The following is a 19,207-nucleotide window of genomic DNA, read 5'->3' on the forward strand; positions in this document are numbered from 1 at the left end:
ATCAACTTCTATAAATAATAGGTAAAATATGAATAATTTTTTTTGTTTTAATTTACATAGTAATTGAATAAACAAATTAATTATATGTTTAAATTATTATAATAAAAATAAAATTTTAGGGTAAAACTAAAATATTTTTATCATTTATGTGCTATTTTGTTTTAGACTAAAAATATGGGGATAAATTTATATTAAAAAGATTAGTTAGGGAAAAAAAGACTAACTTTTTTATTTAGGAGGCAATTGAAGAAAACGTGAAAAGTAAGTAGAATGGCTAACTAATTTGAGTATCACACGCAACTTAAAATGTAAAATAACAACCCCCTTAATAAACATACCCCACTCCCTATGTGTATACCAAAACTTGCATTTATTTTTTTCTTTTGTCGAAGTGATCAATGAACAGAAGAAAGCAACTATTTTTCAAACAGATAATTTAAACAATTATTCCTAATTAGAAAAAATAAATAATTATTTCTCCTCTTAGAATTTGGATGACTCATTATTCATTAGCCCTCAAAGATTTTGTGTTAGAAATTAGATAAATAAATATAAATAATAAAAAATTGAAAGTTCCAACCGACTCCATCATCCAACTTCTTACGAAGCTTCCCCACCCTTAAACCTTTGCCTATATATATTTGGACTAGTTTCATATTTACTCATTCAAGTTAATGAAAATACTACTAATTATACAAACTCACTTGATTTCATTTCATCACTCTCTTTACTTAATCATCTCAATTATATATATACGATACTTTTCATCTTTTTCAGTACAGAATCTTTTTCTGATTCTCCATTAACTCACTGATCATTCTATAGTACATTAATATAATCATATTCCTTCAGTTCATTATCTTTTTTTCTCCTATATAAACCCATTACAGTCTTCGTTTCCCTTCATTCCATCATACCCAGAGAAACCACTATTCTCTGCTCATCTTTCCTACATTTATAGCTTTGTTTCACTCTCTTTTCGACCACCATGGCTCCAAGTTTAAGCAAAGGCGGCTCCGACGTTACTCCTCTGGCCGATGGGTGCAAGAATCCATCTTCATTTTCCATTGACGGCTCAAACCTCAAGGCGAACGGCCACGTCATACTCTCGGAGGTACCAGAAAACGTTACGGCAACACCTTCGCCTTACACGTCCATTAACGACGAGTCACTCTCCACCGTCGGTTGCTTCGTCGGCTTCGACGCCGACAACACGAGCAGCCGCCACGTGGTTCCCATAGGGATGCTGAAGGACATCCGGTTCATGAGCATATTCCGGTTCAAGGTCTGGTGGACCACCCACTGGGCTGGGTCCAAAGGCCGCGACCTCGAGCACGAGACGCAGATGGTGCTACTGGAGAACTCGACGAAACTGGGCCGGCCTTATGTCCTCGTGCTCCCTCTCATAGAAGGCCCATTCCGGGCCTCAATCCAGCCAGGCCCAAACGACAACGATTTCGTCGACGTTTGCGTCGAGAGTGGCTCAACCAAAGCCACGGCGTCGGGGTTCAAAAGCGTCCTCTACCTCCACGCCGGAGAAGATCCGTACAATCTCGTTAAGGAGGCGATGAAGGTTGTGAGAGTCCACCTGGGGACGTTTCGGCTATTGGAGGAGAAAACTCCCCCAGGAATCGTGGACAAATTTGGTTGGTGCACGTGGGACGCATTCTACCTTACGGTGCATCCTCAGGGCATTCTAGAAGGCGTGAAGGGACTGGTGGACGGTGGTTGCCCACCTGGACTGGTCCTAATCGATGACGGCTGGCAGTCGATAGGTCATGACTCGGACCCACCGACACAGGAGGGTATGAACCAAACGGTGGCCGGGGAGCAAATGCCTTGTAGGCTGTTGAAGTTTCAAGAGAACTCCAAGTTTAGAGATTACGTGTCCCCCAAGAAACCCCTTAACAAGGGCATGGGTGCCTTTATAAAGGACCTTAAGGAGGACCATAAGAGCGTTGATTATGTGTACGTGTGGCATGCACTTTGTGGGTATTGGGGTGGGCTGAGGCCCAATGTTCCTGGTCTGCCTCAGGCCCAAGTCGTAAAGCCCAAATTGTCGCCGGGCTTGGAGATGACTATGGAGGATTTGGCCGTCGATAAGATTGTGAGCACTGGGATTGGACTGGTTCCACCGGAGAAGGTTGATGAGATGTATGAGGGGATTCACTCTCATTTGGAAGCAGTTGGGATTGATGGAGTCAAGGTTGACGTCATTCATGTAAGTTTCTTTTTATATTTAAATTTATATAAATATTTTGTTGTTAGATTTGAGATAATTTATAAAAACATGAGTAACGACGAGTGTATCCAAAATATGCACCAAATATTTTTTAAAAATAATAAAACTCAATTCTAATAAATATAATTGTTTAAGCTAAACTGTTTTGGTATATTTTAGGCGCACATTTAATTACTCTAAAAAACTTATAAAAACATTAGTTTAAATTAGCCTAGATGGATAACATTAGAAGATTTAGCAGTTATTTTCGTTGGCTTGACCTTGTTGGTCGGCGCACTTCATCTATAATTTGGACTCAGTTGGTCGGCACGTTATATCCAATATTTTACTCATAGTGACATGGGTCTTTTTTTTTTTTAAAAAAAAAACCTTACTTTTACTTTTCAACAGAAACATTTTGACCTAATTAATTATTATAATATCCTTTTTCATGTGTTTGATTTGAACAGCTGTTGGAGATGTTGTGTGAGAACTATGGGGGACGAGTGGAGCTTGCTAAAGCATACTTCAAAGCCTTAACATCCTCAGTGAAAAAGCACTTCAAGGGCAACGGTGTAATTGCCAGCATGGAACACTGTAACGACTTCATGTTCCTTGGAACAGAGGCCATCTGTCTGGGTCGTGTTGGTACGTAAATGTTTTATATTACAGATCAATCATCACCCTCTAAGGGATTGGATTTTGTCCCTTCAGTCGATTTCATTATATGTATTGATAAGTACATTAAATTTGAACATAAGGCCATAAAACACAGTAAAAATGCGTCATAGATGACAAGTATGCTAAAAATCATGGATTTCATCTCAAAATTAATTAGTAGTATAGGCGGAGTAATGTGCCAGCAATAGATGAATGAATAAAGGATGACATTCACCAAGTCATCCACTTTTGTAATGTAAAATATTAATGAATTTGTTTTGTGTTGACACAGGGGATGATTTCTGGTGCACCGATCCATCTGGTGATCCAAACGGTACGTTTTGGCTTCAAGGGTGCCACATGGTTCACTGTGCTTATAATAGTCTATGGATGGGAAACTTCATACACCCTGACTGGGACATGTTCCAGTCGACTCACCCCTGTGCTGCCTTCCACGCCGCGTCTAGGGCCATCTCTGGGGGTCCTATTTATGTCAGTGACTCAGTCGGGAAGCACGACTTTGATTTGCTAAAGAAGCTTGTTTTGCCTGATGGCTCCATTCTCAGGTGTAACTACTATGCTCTCCCCACTCGTGACTGTCTCTTTGAGGACCCTCTTCATGATGGCAAAACCATGCTCAAAATTTGGAACCTTAACAAGGTAATAATAATAATAATAATAATAATCAAAATTAACCAAACCCAAGTTCTAATATGGTATATCAAGTAAAGGGTTGCTTTTTCTGATAGTTTAACATTTCTGGTTTTTGTTACAGCACACTGGAGTTCTTGGAGCATTCAATTGCCAAGGAGGAGGTTGGTGCAGAGAAACTAGACGTAACCAATGTGCCTCTCAATGTTCCCATGTGGTGACCTCTAAGGCCAATGCCAATGACATCGAATGGAAAAGTGGCGAGAACCCAATTTCCATTGATGGGGTTGGAGTCTTTGCTATGTACTTTTCTCAAGCCAAGAAGCTTCTTCTTTCTCAGCTCTCTGAGAATGTGGAAATTTCATTGGAGCCCTTTAACTTTGAGCTTATTACCGTTGCACCTGTGACTCTGTTGGAAAAGAAGTCTGTCCACTTTGCGCCAATAGGCCTAGTTAACATGTTGAACACTGGTGGAGCCATTCAGTCCTTGGCTTTTGACCAAGAAAAGAGCTCTGTCCAAGTTGGAGTTAGGGGAACCGGAGAGATGAGGGTTTTCGCTTCGAGCAAGCCGGTGGGTTGTGAGATTGATGGAAAAGAAGTTGAGTTTCGATATGAACAACACATGGTCGTAATTCATGTCCCCTGGCCTACTACTAATATATCCATTGTTAAGTACATATTCTAAATTTAGAAGATCCTAGCGTTCTACTACTATACTATATATTTCCTTATGGCAAGTTAATCAATGCCTATGTTTATGCACAAGTGATATATATCATCACTTGCAATATGTATTTGAGAAGAAGCTGGCAAGTAGCTACAGTAATGTTTTTTCTTGTTAATCACTTTGTTTCTTTACAAGTTAAATGGGTTTCTCAAAGTGAAGGGATGAGAAGCGGTCAAACATTACAATTTACAAACACTAGTACTTTGTTATTTCATCTACAAGAGAAACACTAGTATATATATCCTAGGTGTGACCGTGTGAGCGATAAATAATTAACTGTTATGATATACTATAAAAGAAGCACATTACAATAAAATTTATAACATAGCTGTATAAGAAAATTTTGACTTTAGAGTGATGATCCAACATTTTTCTCATCTTGCATTGCCCTTAATAGAGAGGACATTCTAATGTCTATATCTATATATTTTATTTTTCAATTTCTCTAAATCTACATAAGCTTGAACTTATCAATTTTTAATTTTTTTTTTTTTTGAATAGCTTTACATAATTAATAACAAATTATTTTTTTTATCAACTCTGTTATCCCTCAAAATTCTAGAGATGACGTGACAAATGAGAAAGTGACACGTGGTATTACAAGTCATGGAAAAAACGACAAAGTATTGAAAAAAACCAATGAACAAAGATTGATAGGTTCAGGACCTATAGGGAAGTCGACCAGGCCTAAACCCCCTAGGAGTGGTCGGCCTGACTCCAACCCCTAGGGGTGGTTGACCTAGCATGCCTAAGAGCCTCATGAGGTGGTCGACCCACCTATTCTTCATAGGGTGGTCAGCCTAAACTCCTAAATACACTTCGCTGGGTAAAGTTCACGCTCGTTCAATCTGAAATCAATAGACCTACCACCCAGAAGATCAACAGGCGTAGCACCCAAGCTCTAAAGGGTCATCGGGCCTAGCACCTAAGTCTCATAGACCAACCAAGACTTAGTGTTTTTCTGAAGGTTTCAATCGTGCATGGTCAACCACGATCCAGAGAAACGACGAGAAGACCCACGATCTCATAATTATGGGAAGATGGACACGTATCTCCACTCCCAATGATCATGTACCAAACCACGATCCCCAATCTTGCTGATCATGTAACAGCCCCTGGGTACTATAAATAAAGGACCCAGTGCTTCATAAAGAAATGAGGGTATTTTTGGGGATTTTGAGAGACTACTGGATCGATCATTTAAATAAAATTATGGGCAAATTTGTGACGAGTGAACTCTTCAGTTCATCTTTGTAATTTTCAATTAAGCGATTCAATACTAAATACTAAGTTGATTAGGTTATTATTATTCATCAGAACATGGCTGAACCACTATAAATTTCTATGTGTTTTGTTTACATATTTGTACTTTGTCCTATATTTACATTTATATCGTTCAAAAGGTGTCGTATATCATACATACAACCATTGAACAATTTCATAGGTCAACATTTTGGTGCTTTCATTGAGAGTACGAAATCAAAAAACACACTTTCATCAGTTTTACGATGCCTCCAAAACCCCGTCAGATGAAGAAGATGACTCCCAGGGATTCCACCACTCAGGATCCCATCGATCTCATTAACGAACCTCAGGTGGAGGTTGGAGATCAACCTGAAGCGGAGAGTCCACAGGATGCTCACCAGGAGGAGATGGTGCAATTTCTAGCGAGGCAGGAGGCCTTTGCTGCAGCAATTTCCCTCCAGAGGGTGACTATGGAACGAAAATGGCGGGAGATAGATGAGCAGGTCCAGAGGATGATCCAGAGGGAGCATGAAGCTAACCGGAGGCACCACGAAGCTGTTGTGGCCTTGGAGGCGACTACCCAGTTAGCCTGAGCTAAAGTTGAAGCTGCTGCTTAGGCGATGAGTGTAACGACCAGGATTTTTAAGACTCGATAATGCGGAAATATAAATGTTTTCATTTAACCAAAAGTCTCAAAAACCCGTATAAAAAAAAACTTTTTAAAAGTCGTATGGCCATACTTAACATTTAATACAAACATATTTTATAAAGAGTAGAGTGAGCATAGTTTATGAAAATAACACAACATTTCCAAAAATAAAACAGCTTCCCAAAAGGTCGGTCCACATGTACATTCGCAAGGTAGACTCCAGTGCTCACTGCTCTGCTTTGCCCTTGTTCTTACCTACAACAGGAAACAACTAGGTAAGCGAAAACGCTTAGTAAGTTCAACTTTAAAACAAAAGCATGCAGGGAATTAGGGTTCCGGATCCATCCAGACCCTACACAATCAATTTCAAGAACGCAAAAGCGTCTTGGAAAACTTATAGTCATGCCTGATAACCAATGACAAATTATTTCATATAAATAGATAAATTCTTGCACTCATAAAATCCCAGAACAAGCAGATATATTATATCACAACTATTTCTTATCAACAAATAAATCCATGCACTCAGAAAATCCCAGAGCAAGTAGATATAATATATCACAATATAATTCGAGACCAATGCTCGACAACTTCCAACAATTCGGGCATAACACGCCCTCCAGCGTAAATGCTAATCTGTAAGGGAGAACTGAGTCTCAACACTAAGACCTAGCCAATAAATATCTCCATCAAGGGTAACTATCGTGTTACCTAGGGCATCGCTACTTATCCAAGAGTAAATCCCTCACAAGGGTAACCATCAAGTTACCTAGGGCATTACTACTTATCCAAGAGTGTAATCGAAGTTACATGAGTTTACAGAGACTTCTATGTTAATCAGTGGTGCTGGTGAGCAGTTGCCCCTAGGGTGTTCAGCCTCACTCAAACTTGGCAACCCCTAGTATCTCTAGGCACTCTCACTGAATGGCCAATATTCACGGCTATTATCCGGGAATAACTTATCGGAGCACTTGCTCTAGTTCTAACCGTTCACTGATTAAGTAAGCATGAGGGCCCTTAGGTCCCATTCATTTTGGCACCCCTAGGTTTAAACCAGCAATTCTCACCTCTTGGCCACTCGTCGCGGTAATGAACCTGACATAATAAAATCATGCAGTGTGACGGGGATCAGCTGTCTAGAGTATGACGAATATCTACCGGTCATATTTTCTGAATCAGCACCAACTAGACTAACGTCTCTAAGCAAACTTTCTAAGACAATGTATATATGTGCATGTGTCTCTATGCTAACATACAATGCAATAGTCGTTTCATGTTGCATCCACACAATAGAAGTTGACTTACTTGGAGTCCTTATCACTCCAGGATTTTACCCTCCAATATATAGTCTAGTTATACTTAGCCAATACTATAATTATCCATACAATATACTCGGATTAATTATGGCACTTTATAATTCATCATTTTTATTTTGGGCTGTTTGGTCATTTTTAAAAATTATTTGTAAGGATTAAAGATCCTTATTTGGTTTTAAACCCATTCAAGAAATTCATACAAAAATATTTGAGACTAAACCCTAAGTCTCGGGGAGACCTATCCTATGGTCTCGATACCTAGGCTCGAGTATCACAATAGTATTTTTCCACAATCTGCTAAAAATCTTATTCTTTAAAGGTTCCACTATTAACCCGTACTTTCAACAGTCGGTAAAATATATAAAAGATTTTAGCCGGTATTATATCCTGAAAATACTAATTAAATTCCTTGATTATTTTTCAAGAAAATAAACTCTTAATTTTCTTTTTATTTTTCTTAAGGTTTTAATATCTAAAAACTGTTTTAAGAAAATAGCATAATTTTATTTTAATTAGGAAAACCGTTAAAAATTTCTCATCTTGACTAGTTAATTTTTCCGAAGTCAATTAATCAAGTTTACTTACAAGAAAAATAATTCACTTAATTATCTTCTCAAAATATAGGGTTTTAAACCCTCTTTTAATTTATTAACGTATTAATAAATTAATTCTTTTATTTTTAGAAAGAATAAAAATTCTTTAATAAAAATAATTCTCACTAAACTCAAAGTGGTATTTTAGGTCAAAATATGTTTTCAAGACTTACCAAGTTTTTATCTTGCAATAAGTAAAATTTTACTTTTTACCTTAAGTTCCAAAATCTCATTTTTACATTAAGTGTGAAAACCCTATTTTTCACATTTTAACTACATACTTTTTTAGGTCATAACTTCAAATTTACTTACCCAATTGTTACCAAAATTTGCTAATTCCATTTTTGGTATGCCATTTAAGTCTTTGTAAAATATTAGGTCAAAATGAGCATTTTTAATTGGTGAAATTATTTTCCAACAATGAGGTAAAAATGACCTTATTTTCAAGTCCTTAATTTATCAGAACTTTGGCACTTAATAGCTTTCAAACCATTCAGTATTTTATTACCAAATTTTACAGTGAAATACTAGGTTATGCCAAGATTATGTTCACCAAATTTTAGAAAAAACTGGGTTCATTTTCTCTATACAATGGTTGTCCAAACTTGGTCCCGAAATTAAGAATACGAAAAAACAGTTTTTTACCTCAACTTTGAAATAACATAACTCACTCATTTTTAAATATTTTGTTAGAATTTAAATAAAGAGAATGGAGAAAATTAACAAACATAATAATATATTATTAATTGAAGAACAGAAAAATAAATACAAAATAATAAATTATAAAACTGGTAATTGAAAAGAAAGCCGAGGCACATAAAACACACTTTCCTTGAAGCAGATTTTCCCCCTCTACTTGATTGGTGTTAGAGGATATGTGAGCAACCACTTCCCAGGATACAACGACTAACGAGTAGAGGAATACACCACTTTCACTACTCCAGCGAACTCAGATTAATACCTTCACTCTATCACCTTAAGACTTACGAAAAATAAAGAAGAAGAAGACAAGAGTGCTTTTTAGTGAGTGGCTCTATTTGTTGGTGTTTTTAGAATGAAAGGTGAAGCCTCCTTTTATAGGCTTCATATGGGGTGGAATACCAAGTGTGGACACAAGGGAATTAATGCCAAAAATCCCACAAAATTAGTGATATTGATCAATCACAATCTTTACCATAATTTCTAATATCAATCAGAATATTCACCATTATTACGGAGATTACATCCTTGACCAAATCTGCATTTATTAGCAGCTATCAATGGACCACATTTAAGGCATCAATTTTCCATTCACACATTAGCCTAAATTGGCTATTTATTATATATAAAATATAATTTTTCCAACAATCCCCCACATGAATGAAATTGATCAACGATAAGGAATACACAGAGAAAAGACTCACAATGAATTGACAAGACTCGACTCGACTCAACACGGTGATAGAATTCTACGGTAGATACCTGCATAGGATAGGTGGGTGTTAACCTTTGAACCTTCCCTTGTGAAAATATATTTACCTTACTAGATGATCAGTGGATGCGATGTCTTTGAACTGTCTGCTGTTGATGTAAATGATGATATATCTCACACAGATATCTTCCTGGCATCATATCGGTTCTCATGATTATGTTCATTTTGGCCATGAACATCCGCCTGGTTCTGCGAGAGGTTTTAGAGAATTTAGCCCCCACAATTCTCCTTTGAAGCGGCCCCATTTCTCTATCACATAGGTGACCTCTTAATTAAGAACAATCCCGCATTGCCCCGTTCGGACTTCCGACACATAAGGGTCATTAAAAGCTTAATGCTTATCCTTTTTCCACAACGGGAATCACTGTTTCATCAACAGAATGGGTAGGGTTAGTCCCCACAGTGATCTTACAAGGTTTATATAATTAGGTTGTCCCATTGAACCTAGATCTTGGGATCTCCAGTCAACTAGGTTGGGTTTTCCTTTATATCTACCTTATTTCTTTTGGGCTTAAGTCCCATTCCTTCTGATGTCTTTTCAACTTGATCTCCATTTAACCCTTTGGTTAGCGGATCCGCAATATTATCTTTTGACTTCACATAGTCAATTGAGATAACTCCAGTTGAGATCAATTGTCTAATGGTATTATGTCGTCGACGTATATGTCTTGACTTATTGTTATATAGAACATTCTTTGCTCTGCCAATTGTTGCTTGATTATCACAATATATACATATTACAGGCATAGGTTTAGGCCAATCTGGAATATCCTCTAGGAAATTACGTAGCCATTCTGCCTCTTCACTACATTTATCCAGAGCAACAAACTCAGATTCCATTGTAGATCTAGTGATTACAGTTTGTTTCGAAGATTTCCATGAAACCGTTGCACCACCTAGAGTGAAGACATATCCATTAGTACCTTTTGAGTTATGAATATCAGATATCCAACTTGCATCAGTGTATCCTTCAAGCACAACTGGATCTCTGGTGTAGTTTAGCCCATAGTCACGAGTATACCTTAAGTACCTAAGTACCCTTGCAATTGCTTTCTATTGTTCAACACCTGGATTACTCGTGAATCGACTCAAAGTACTTATAGTATAGGCAATGTCTGGTCTAGTACAACTCATCAAGTACATTAGACTTCCTATTACTCTAGCATATTCTACTTGGGACACACTTTCACCATTATTCTTGGATAGATGCTGACTTGTATCGATTGGTATTCTGGAAATTCCAGAATCATCTTTACCGAATTTGTCAAGTATCTTGTCAACATAGTGTGACTGACTCAAATTGAGTTCATCTGGCGTCCTTATAATTTTTATCCCTAAAATTACATCAGCCAGTCCCATATCCTTCATGTCAAAGCTTGAGTTTAACATTGTTTTGGTGGATTTAACCATTCGTTGGTTGCTTCCAACAATGAGTATGTCATCTACATACAAACATAGAATGATGTATCCCTCGTTTGTGGTTTTGATATACACACATTTGTCACACTCATTGATTTTAAATCCATTTGTCATCAAGACACTATCAAATTTTTCGTGCCATTGCTTTGGTGCTTGCTTAAGTCCATACAGTGACTTAACAAGTTTGCAAACTTTCCTTTGTTTCCCTGGAACTACAAAACCCTCGGGTTGTTCCATGTATATTTCTTCATCAAGATCTCCATTTAGAAAGGTAGTTTTTACATCCATTTGATGGACTTCTAGATTTTGCAATGCAGTAATTGCCAAAATCATCCTGATAGAATTTATTCTCGTCACCGGAGAATAAGTATCAAAGTAGTCATAGCCTTCTTGTTGTTTGTAACCTTTTATTACCAATCGGGCCTTGTACTTATCAATTGTTCCATCTGTTTTTATTTTTCTTTTGAAAATCCACTTGGAACCTAAAGGTTTACATCCAGGAGGAAGGTCAACTAGTTCCCAAGTATGATTTTGCAGGATGGAATCCATTTCACTCCTTATGGCTTCCTTCCAAAAAAGACCTTCAATAGAGCTCACAACTTCTTTATATGTTTGAGGTTCTGCCTCTATCATATAAATTAGAAAATCTGGTCCAAAAGAATTTTCTATCCTTGCCCTTTTGCTTCGCCTTGGCTCTACTTGGACTTCATCAATTTCCTCTTCTTGTTCTCGATCATCCATCGTTTCAGATGTTCGCTTAGAAGAGCTTGGTCCAACCCCATTATCTTTGCAAGGAAATACATGTTCAAGGAATGATGCATTCTTTGATTCCATTATCGTATTCTTGTGAATGTCCGGGTTTTTAGACTCATGTACAAGAAATCGATATGCATTGCTATTTTGTGCATAACCAATGAAAATACAATCTACTGTTTTTGGACCTATTTTCATTCTTTTTGGCAATGGTGCAATCACTTTAGCCAGACATCCCCACACTTTTAAGTATTTGTATGAAGGTTGTCTACCTTTCCATAATTCATATGGTGTCTTTTGATCTTTCTTTCAGGGAATCTTATTTAAAAGATAATTAGCTGACAAAATAGCTTCACCCCACATGTTCTACGGTAATCCAGAACTTAATAACATGGCATTCATCATCTCTTTTAAAGTGCGATTTTTCCGTTCTGCCACTCCATTGGATTCAGGAGAATAAGGTGGTGTTACCTCGTGAATGATTCCATTTTGTGCACAAGGTTCACTAAATGGTTCTACATATTCACCACCCCGATCACCTCTTATCATCTTAATTTTCTTATTAAGTTGATTTTCAACCTCTTGCTTATAGAGAATAAATTTCTCTATAGCCTCATCTTTGCTTTTTAGCAAGTACACATAACAATACTTTGTACTATCATCAATAAAAGTAACAAAGTATTTGTTACCTCCTCTTGTTTGAACAAATTTTAAATCACAAATATCACTGTGAATTAAATCAAGGGGTTCAGTGTCTCTTTCAACTGTTTTGAAGATGACCTGGTTAATTTTGCTTCTACACAAGTTTCACACTTATGTTTTGAATCAATATTGAACGTGGGTATGTGATTCAAGTTAATTAATCTACGCAAAGAATTATAATTAACATGGCCTAGTCTACCATGCCATAAATTTGAAGACTCAAGAAGGTAAACAGAAGAAGTACTATCTTTATTATTATCAATAACAGCATTTGGCTTAACAGCCATTACATTCATCTTCCACATGCCCTCTTTTACATAACCCTTCCCAATAGGAACACCCGCTTTAGTGAGTACAATTTTCTGAGATTCAAACACCATCTTGAACCCATGTACACTCAGCAGATTCCTACGAATGTTAGGCACATACAGTACATTTTGCAGCTTGACATTCTTTCCAGACGTCATCTTCAAGAACATAGTTCCTACCCCTTTTATCTCAGAGGTTGCCGAGTTGCCCATTTAGAGCTTCTCTCCATTTTCCAGTGTAGTCAGATCAGAGAATGATGACTTGTTTGCACATATATGACGAGTAGCTCCAATGTCGAGCCACAATTCCTTTGGATTCACATCCACCAGGTTGACTTCAGAGACCACGGCACATAAGTCTAATTCAGCGACCTCTTGGGATATCGCGTCCACCATATAGGTCTCATTGCCTTTCTTCTTGCGCAATTTGCACTCAGATGATTTATGTCCCATCTTGCCACAGTTAAAGCACTTCCCTTGGAACTTTGACTTCTTTGCAATTCCACCTTTCGGTCCCAACTTGGGCCCTTGCTTGTGCTTAGGATTCTTCCCCTTTGAGCCTCTATCATGCTCCATCAAGTTTGCCTTGGCAGCATTAGGATTCAAGATTCGCTTCTCATTACCTTGGTTATCCTCTTCAACGCGAAGTCTGAGAATGAGATCTTCAACACTCATTTCCTTTCGCTTGTGCTTCAAATAGTTCTTGAAGTCTTTCCATGCAGGGGGTAGCTTCTCAATAATTGCAGCTACTTGGAATGATTCACTCAAAACCATTCCTTCAGCATGGATCCCGTGGATGATCAATTGAAGCTCTTGCACTTGGCTTATCACATTCTTGGAGTCTACCATCTTGAAGTTCAAGAATTGACCAACCAAGAATTTCTTGGCGCCAGCATCTTCAACCTTATATTTGTGGTCCAAAGAGTTCCACAATTCTTTGGTTGTTTTCTTCACACTGTACACACCATATAGAGTGTCAGATAAGCCATTCAGAAGATAATTCCTACACAGGAATTCAGCGTGCTTCCAAGCGTCAATTGCTTGCTGAGTTTGCACATCTATCTCATCCTCTCCAATAAAGGGAGGATCCTCTTTTAAGAATCTCGCAAGATTCAATGTTGTCAGATAGAAAAGAATTTTCTGCTGCCACGTTTTGAAGTTCACCCCAGTGAACTTATCCGGTTTCTCATTAGGGTTCACAGGAACCGTTGAGACCGTTGGTACCAATGGTACCGAAACTTGCACAGCCTGACCCTTAGATTGGTCCTTGGTGGTTGAAGCTAGAGTTCAGGGAGATCCTTCAATGCTTCCAGTCGCAATGACATCCATATTTTCAGCCATATTTGATTGGTGTTAGAGGAAATTTAGTTATTTTACGTTTCAAACAATAATATATGATAATTTATAAATATGTATTCACTGCCTAAAACAGTACCAAAACTAAACAATACGCATAAACTAATTGAATTAGAGAGATCCGAATGAGATAATAAAAGCATTTATACAATCAGACATGAAAAAAAATATTAAGCATGAGGCATTAAGGGCATATAGCTGGCCATCAAAATACAAAAATAACATATATAAAATTATATGGATTTTAAGGACGTGAAGACAATTAAAATAAAAAAGTTATATTGATCCTATGTAAATAATGTACAAGGTAAGAATCAAATCAATATATATCATTATAAAATCAGAGAAAGGATGACAGAACAATTTTTTTTTTTTTAAAAGAAACTAATTACATCGTATCATAAATTACACATATTTATAGCATAATATGAAAGATATCCTAAAAGAAAAATAGATATGTAGAAAGAAAGTATATAAATACTATAAATCAAACATAAATTGATATAAAAGAATATGTCAAATAATCAAACATAATATACATATATATTTATATATATATATATAGAAGTCACAGAAAATGTAATCATGCATACAAACTTTATATATAAATATATATGATATGAAGTGGTTGAAAACACTGTAATGAAACCGAGATCAATAGTTCACAGTATATATACATATAAATGAAACAAAAAAAATTACACCAAAATTTATTTATAACGAAAGAAATATGTCCTTCAACCTGTTGATCTTCTCCAAAATGAATTTGCTTTAAGATTGTTAGAATTTAAATAAAGAGAATGGAGAAAATTAACAAACATAATAATATATTATTAATTGAAGAACAGAAAAATAAATACAAAATAATAAATTATAAAACTGGTAATTGAAAAGTGTTGACGCGGTTCTTCGGCAACAGATAATTAAGAGAAGAAGAGAAAGAGATTAGTACTTAAAAGTAGAACTGTCGAAGATATGAAATCTTTGTGGAAAGAACTAGGTGACCCTAAACACGTTTTTAAGTGGTTCGAAGGTTCAAATCCTTCTACTCCACTAGTCAATATTATTGATCTTTTCTGGGTAATTGGTTTACAAAATATATAGTTCTTACAAGACTATTTTTTCCAACCCCTATCAACTCCCAGGGTCTCCATATTTATAGGAGAAGGCACCTGGAAATTGGTAGGGAGGTCATCCCGTGATCTTACCATTTGTCATATCAAGTCTGTGATATTCATGATTAATTCCTAAACCTGACACACAAGTGTGGTCTAATCAGTATGGAAGGAGATAATGGGCCGCACGGCCCAACCCATCCGTGGGTGTCTGAATACGCACGTTCCTGCTGTGTGTCCGAGAAGTCAGGGGGATATCGGACACGTGATGGCAGGATTATGCACGTTTATCTTGCGCGTTGACTTCCCATAGGGTCAGAGCTTCCTGAGAAGCTCGCTACCGGAGCAATCCATAACCCGAGCTGATCCGTCAGTGGTCGCCGGATGTTGTTCCCAGCTCCTGGTGCAACAAGAGGGAGCTGGAAACAGGACCCCTCGAGCTAGAAAGGGCCCGTCCTGAAAATAGAGCCTCTGGCCTGTGGGAGCCTCGAGCTAAATCATGTTTAGTCCGAGGCTCGTCCTGCTAAACAGCCCCTGGGAAAACCAGGGCGTACAAAAAGAAAGCCGAGGCACGTAAAACACGCTTTCCTTAAAGCAGATTTGCCCCCCTACCTGATTGGTGTTAGAGGATACGTGAGCAACCACTTTCCAGGATACAACAACTAACGAGTAGAGGAATACACCACTTTCACTACTCCAGCAAACTCGGATTAATACCTTCACTCTATCACCTTAAGACTTACGAAAAACAAAGAAGAAGAAGATAAGAGTGCTTTTTAGTGAGTGACTCTATTTGTTGGTGTTTTTAGAATGAAAGGTGAAGCCTCCTTTTATAGGCTTCATATGGGGTGGAATACCAAGTGTGGACACAAGGGAATTAATGCCAAAAATCCCACAAAATTAGTGATATTGATCAATCACAATTTTTACCATAATTTCTGATATCAATCAGAATATTCACCATTATTACGGTGATTACATCCTTGACCAAATCTGCATTTATTAGCAGCTATCAATGGACCACATTTAAGGCATCAATTTTCCATTCACACATTAGCCTAAATTGGCTATTTATTATATATAAAATATAATTTTTCCAACATATATTTGAGTGTTTCAAAAGTTCAATTTTATGTACTCAATCTCAAAAATATCACAGTATAATTAAATTTTACAAAATCAATATACAGTGGATGCTTGACCCCTTGGAAGTAACAGCTCAAAACTTGTATTTTGTTTTAGGGTTCTCACTAAAACCCCTAGGGATTTTGGTCCCTATTTTAAAAAATCAACACACAAGCATCATAAAAATTATTGAGCAACTACCATAGCCTTATTACATCACCAATACGAAACTTTAACCATTAAATATACAAAATAATGCTTAAAAATAATAACCATACAATAACAACCATAAAAAGTAAACTTTTTACCTCTTGTTGTTCTTGCTCTAGGTTTTGATGTTCCTACTAGCTTTGAGCCCTTAAAAACTCTTCAATAACTTAACCAACTCCCCCCCCAAAACATAGACAATTAGCTATTGAAAAATCTATGGTTAAAACTTTACAAAAGTCTAGTTTTTTGAAACTTTACCTTAGGGAAACCCTTCCTAGACCAAAGCTTAGCTTCCCAGCCTTCTTAGTGTTCTTGAGGTTGAAAATGGAGAGAAAACTTGAGAGAGTTTTCAAAAAAAAAAAAAAAGATGAGAGTGATTGAGAGAGAGAGGGGGTCGGTTTTTTTTGGGGGGGGGGGGGGGGTTAGAATGGTTTATACAACTCTAAAAATATCATATAAACACTTGAGTGTTTTACTATCCACTTACTTAAATAAATGGGATTAAACTTAATTAAAATTTTGTCAACCCAATTAATTCCTTCACATGGCTGGCCACCACTTAGTTTATATATGTGTTTATATATATATATTTTATATAAAGGTTAATAAATATTTCCTAAGAAGAAAAATCTAATTTGACTTCCTATAACCTTTTTCACTCTTATTAAGTTTTAAAATCAAAACTTAAAATATAATAATTAAATTAAATGTCTATCACATTTAATTTAACTAATCACACAATAAATTTTAACCTAAGGTCCATTCATGGAATAAAATTCCCCAATTCGGTAAAATTAAGCATTTAACACAAAATGCCCTAAAATTTCCATTTTCTCTTAGGTTTATTATTTTTGACCAAACTTTAATTTTTATGAATGTATTTTATGCCCAAAATATATTTTCCATAGTTTTTCATTTTATTTTCTGAGATTTTTACCCGATTAGGGTTTTTGTGTTGGTCGAAGACCAAAAGTCTTATTTTGACTTTTAATCACAAAATTCATAATTTGACTAGCAATAACTCATGGAAATAAATTCCAAACAAGTATAATATCATTTAAAATAATATTCATAACTTGGGGAAAATAATCCCGACCTGAGTCGTTTGAAGGTACCCGAAACACATGACATTACAATGAGGGAGGCTCAAGCCAAAGTAGCAGGGATGCGTGATAGCAGTAATAGGGAGTCCCAGGGGAGGAGTCGAATCCCAAGGACACTCCCAGAGCCACTTTCCTAGAGACAGGATGAAGAGGTGTAGTCCAAGACTGCCTCCATCATGACTAAGAAGAATAACACTTCCTCTTGGAGTAAGAGTGTTACCAACCCGAAGGCCCCTTCCCAGAGGGGAAGACGAAACGGCATAGGAGAGGAAGGTTAGACATCTGAGAGGCATGACAGGAATGGAAATGGTCGCTCAAAGTCTCAGAGTCATGTAGGAGGAGAGGCTCAGGGGCAGGATCGCACCGGCAATAGCAAAGCGGACCTACCACCCCTACACCCTCAGTCTCGCAAGGGAAAGGAACCGATGAACAACACCAATATCGTGCTTGATAGGCTTGGGAAAGATGCACAACCTCAGGATCTGAGGAAAGTCATCAATAGGAGAACCAGCGCTCAGGAGGGGGTATCGGGGACGTCTACCCCACCTAGAGCAGCGATCCCACCAGTAGTGCAGGCTCAGATAGATGCAGTCACCATGACTGTTCAGAGCCTGACAAAGAAACCTTTCGATATTGAGCTGGCTCATAGAAGTGAGAGTCCCTTCAGTAAAAAGATCCAAGCTGCTCAACCACCATCGAAGTACAAGACTTTGAAACTTCCAACATACACTGGGAAGGAGGACCCAGTGCGACACATTGGAAAGTTCGAGGATCAGATGGAGTTACTCAGTGTAGAGCATGATTATAGGTGCAGGGTATTCCTTACCACTCTATTTGACTCAGCTCAGGAATGGTATTGGAAATTCAAACCTGGATCCATCACTTCCTGGGAGCAATTCAGGAAGGAATTTTGCAAGGTCTTCAGTGCCGGACGAATTCAACCAGTTTATGTCAATCAGCTAGCTGACATCAAGCAAGGGAAGGATGAATCCCTAAAGGACTACATCCAAAGATTCATGAGAAAAGAAAACCGAGCATCCACGGTAGGAGATGAAGGGAAGTTCATTGCCATCTTGGCAGGAATCATTTATCGTAGTCCCTTGCGGGATAACATCCACAAGAACCCCATCAACACTTTGCAGGAGTTCCTAGACCGAGCAGACAAATACATGAAGCTCGATGACGCTATCATGAAGGAAGAAAAATAGATAAACCATCCGACCACGATCAAGGAAAGCAAGAACGTCGTAAACACTCAAGGCAGCAATGGGGGCAACGGTAAGAAGATGAGTACCTTAGGGGCTGAGCAGAATGGAGAAAAGAAGGCTAAGTCAGCACTAATCGACAAACAACCTAAGCACCAACCCTACCAGCCTAGGTTCACCAACTATACTGTCTTGACTGCAACAAGGGATGAGATTTACTTGGAAACATACTAGGAGGTACCATACCTAAAGCCACCACATTTTCCCTCAGAAGGAAAGAGGGACAAGAACAAGTTTTGTCAATTCCATAATGATTATGGGTACGACACAAACGAGTGCAAACAGCTGAAGGATGAGATAGAGTTTCTCCTCCGATCA

General features: G+C 37.5%; 2 protein-coding genes across 2 annotated transcripts; one reads left to right on the forward strand and one right to left on the reverse strand.

The window, feature by feature from the left end:
* Window positions 1–637: 637 nt before the first annotated feature.
* LOC133818193 (probable galactinol--sucrose galactosyltransferase 5) lies at window positions 638–4,374 on the forward strand. Its single transcript, XM_062250933.1, has 4 exons — window positions 638–2,221; window positions 2,692–2,869; window positions 3,174–3,541; window positions 3,657–4,374. The coding sequence occupies exons 1-4, from the start codon at window positions 989–991 to the stop codon at window positions 4,215–4,217; spliced, it is 2,340 nt and encodes a 779-aa protein (XP_062106917.1). The 5' UTR covers window positions 638–988; the 3' UTR covers window positions 4,218–4,374.
* Window positions 4,375–12,928: 8,554 nt separating this feature from the next.
* On the reverse strand, window positions 12,929–16,150 carry LOC133814505 (uncharacterized). The gene is made up of 2 exons (XM_062247454.1): window positions 16,117–16,150; window positions 12,929–13,995 (listed from the first exon to the last, which is right to left on the reverse strand). Exons 1-2 carry the CDS (start codon window positions 16,148–16,150, stop codon window positions 12,929–12,931), a joined length of 1,101 nt encoding a protein of 366 aa, XP_062103438.1.
* Between the last annotated feature and the right edge of the window lie 3,057 nt (window positions 16,151–19,207).

The sequence above is a fragment of the Humulus lupulus genome, chromosome 2, assembly GCF_963169125.1.
Source record: "Humulus lupulus chromosome 2, drHumLupu1.1, whole genome shotgun sequence".
Classification (NCBI taxonomy): Eukaryota; Viridiplantae; Streptophyta; class Magnoliopsida; order Rosales; family Cannabaceae; genus Humulus; species Humulus lupulus.

Excerpts from the sequence above, each read along its gene's own strand:
- LOC133814505 (XM_062247454.1), bottom strand. The coding sequence starts at position 16,150 with ATGGTGAATATTCTGATTGATATCAGAAATTATG. Across the intron at positions 13,996-16,116 it reads GATTGATATCAGAAATTATG|CTTCAACCACCAAGGACCAA; the intron begins GTAAAAATTGTG and ends CCTGAACTCTAG.
- LOC133818193 (XM_062250933.1), top strand. The coding sequence starts at position 989 with ATGGCTCCAAGTTTAAGCAAAGGCGGCTCCGACGTTACTCCTCTGGCC. Across the intron at positions 2,870-3,173 it reads CATCTGTCTGGGTCGTGTTG|GGGATGATTTCTGGTGCACC; the intron begins GTACGTAAATGT and ends GTGTTGACACAG. Across the intron at positions 3,542-3,656 it reads AAATTTGGAACCTTAACAAG|CACACTGGAGTTCTTGGAGC; the intron begins GTAATAATAATA and ends TTTTTGTTACAG.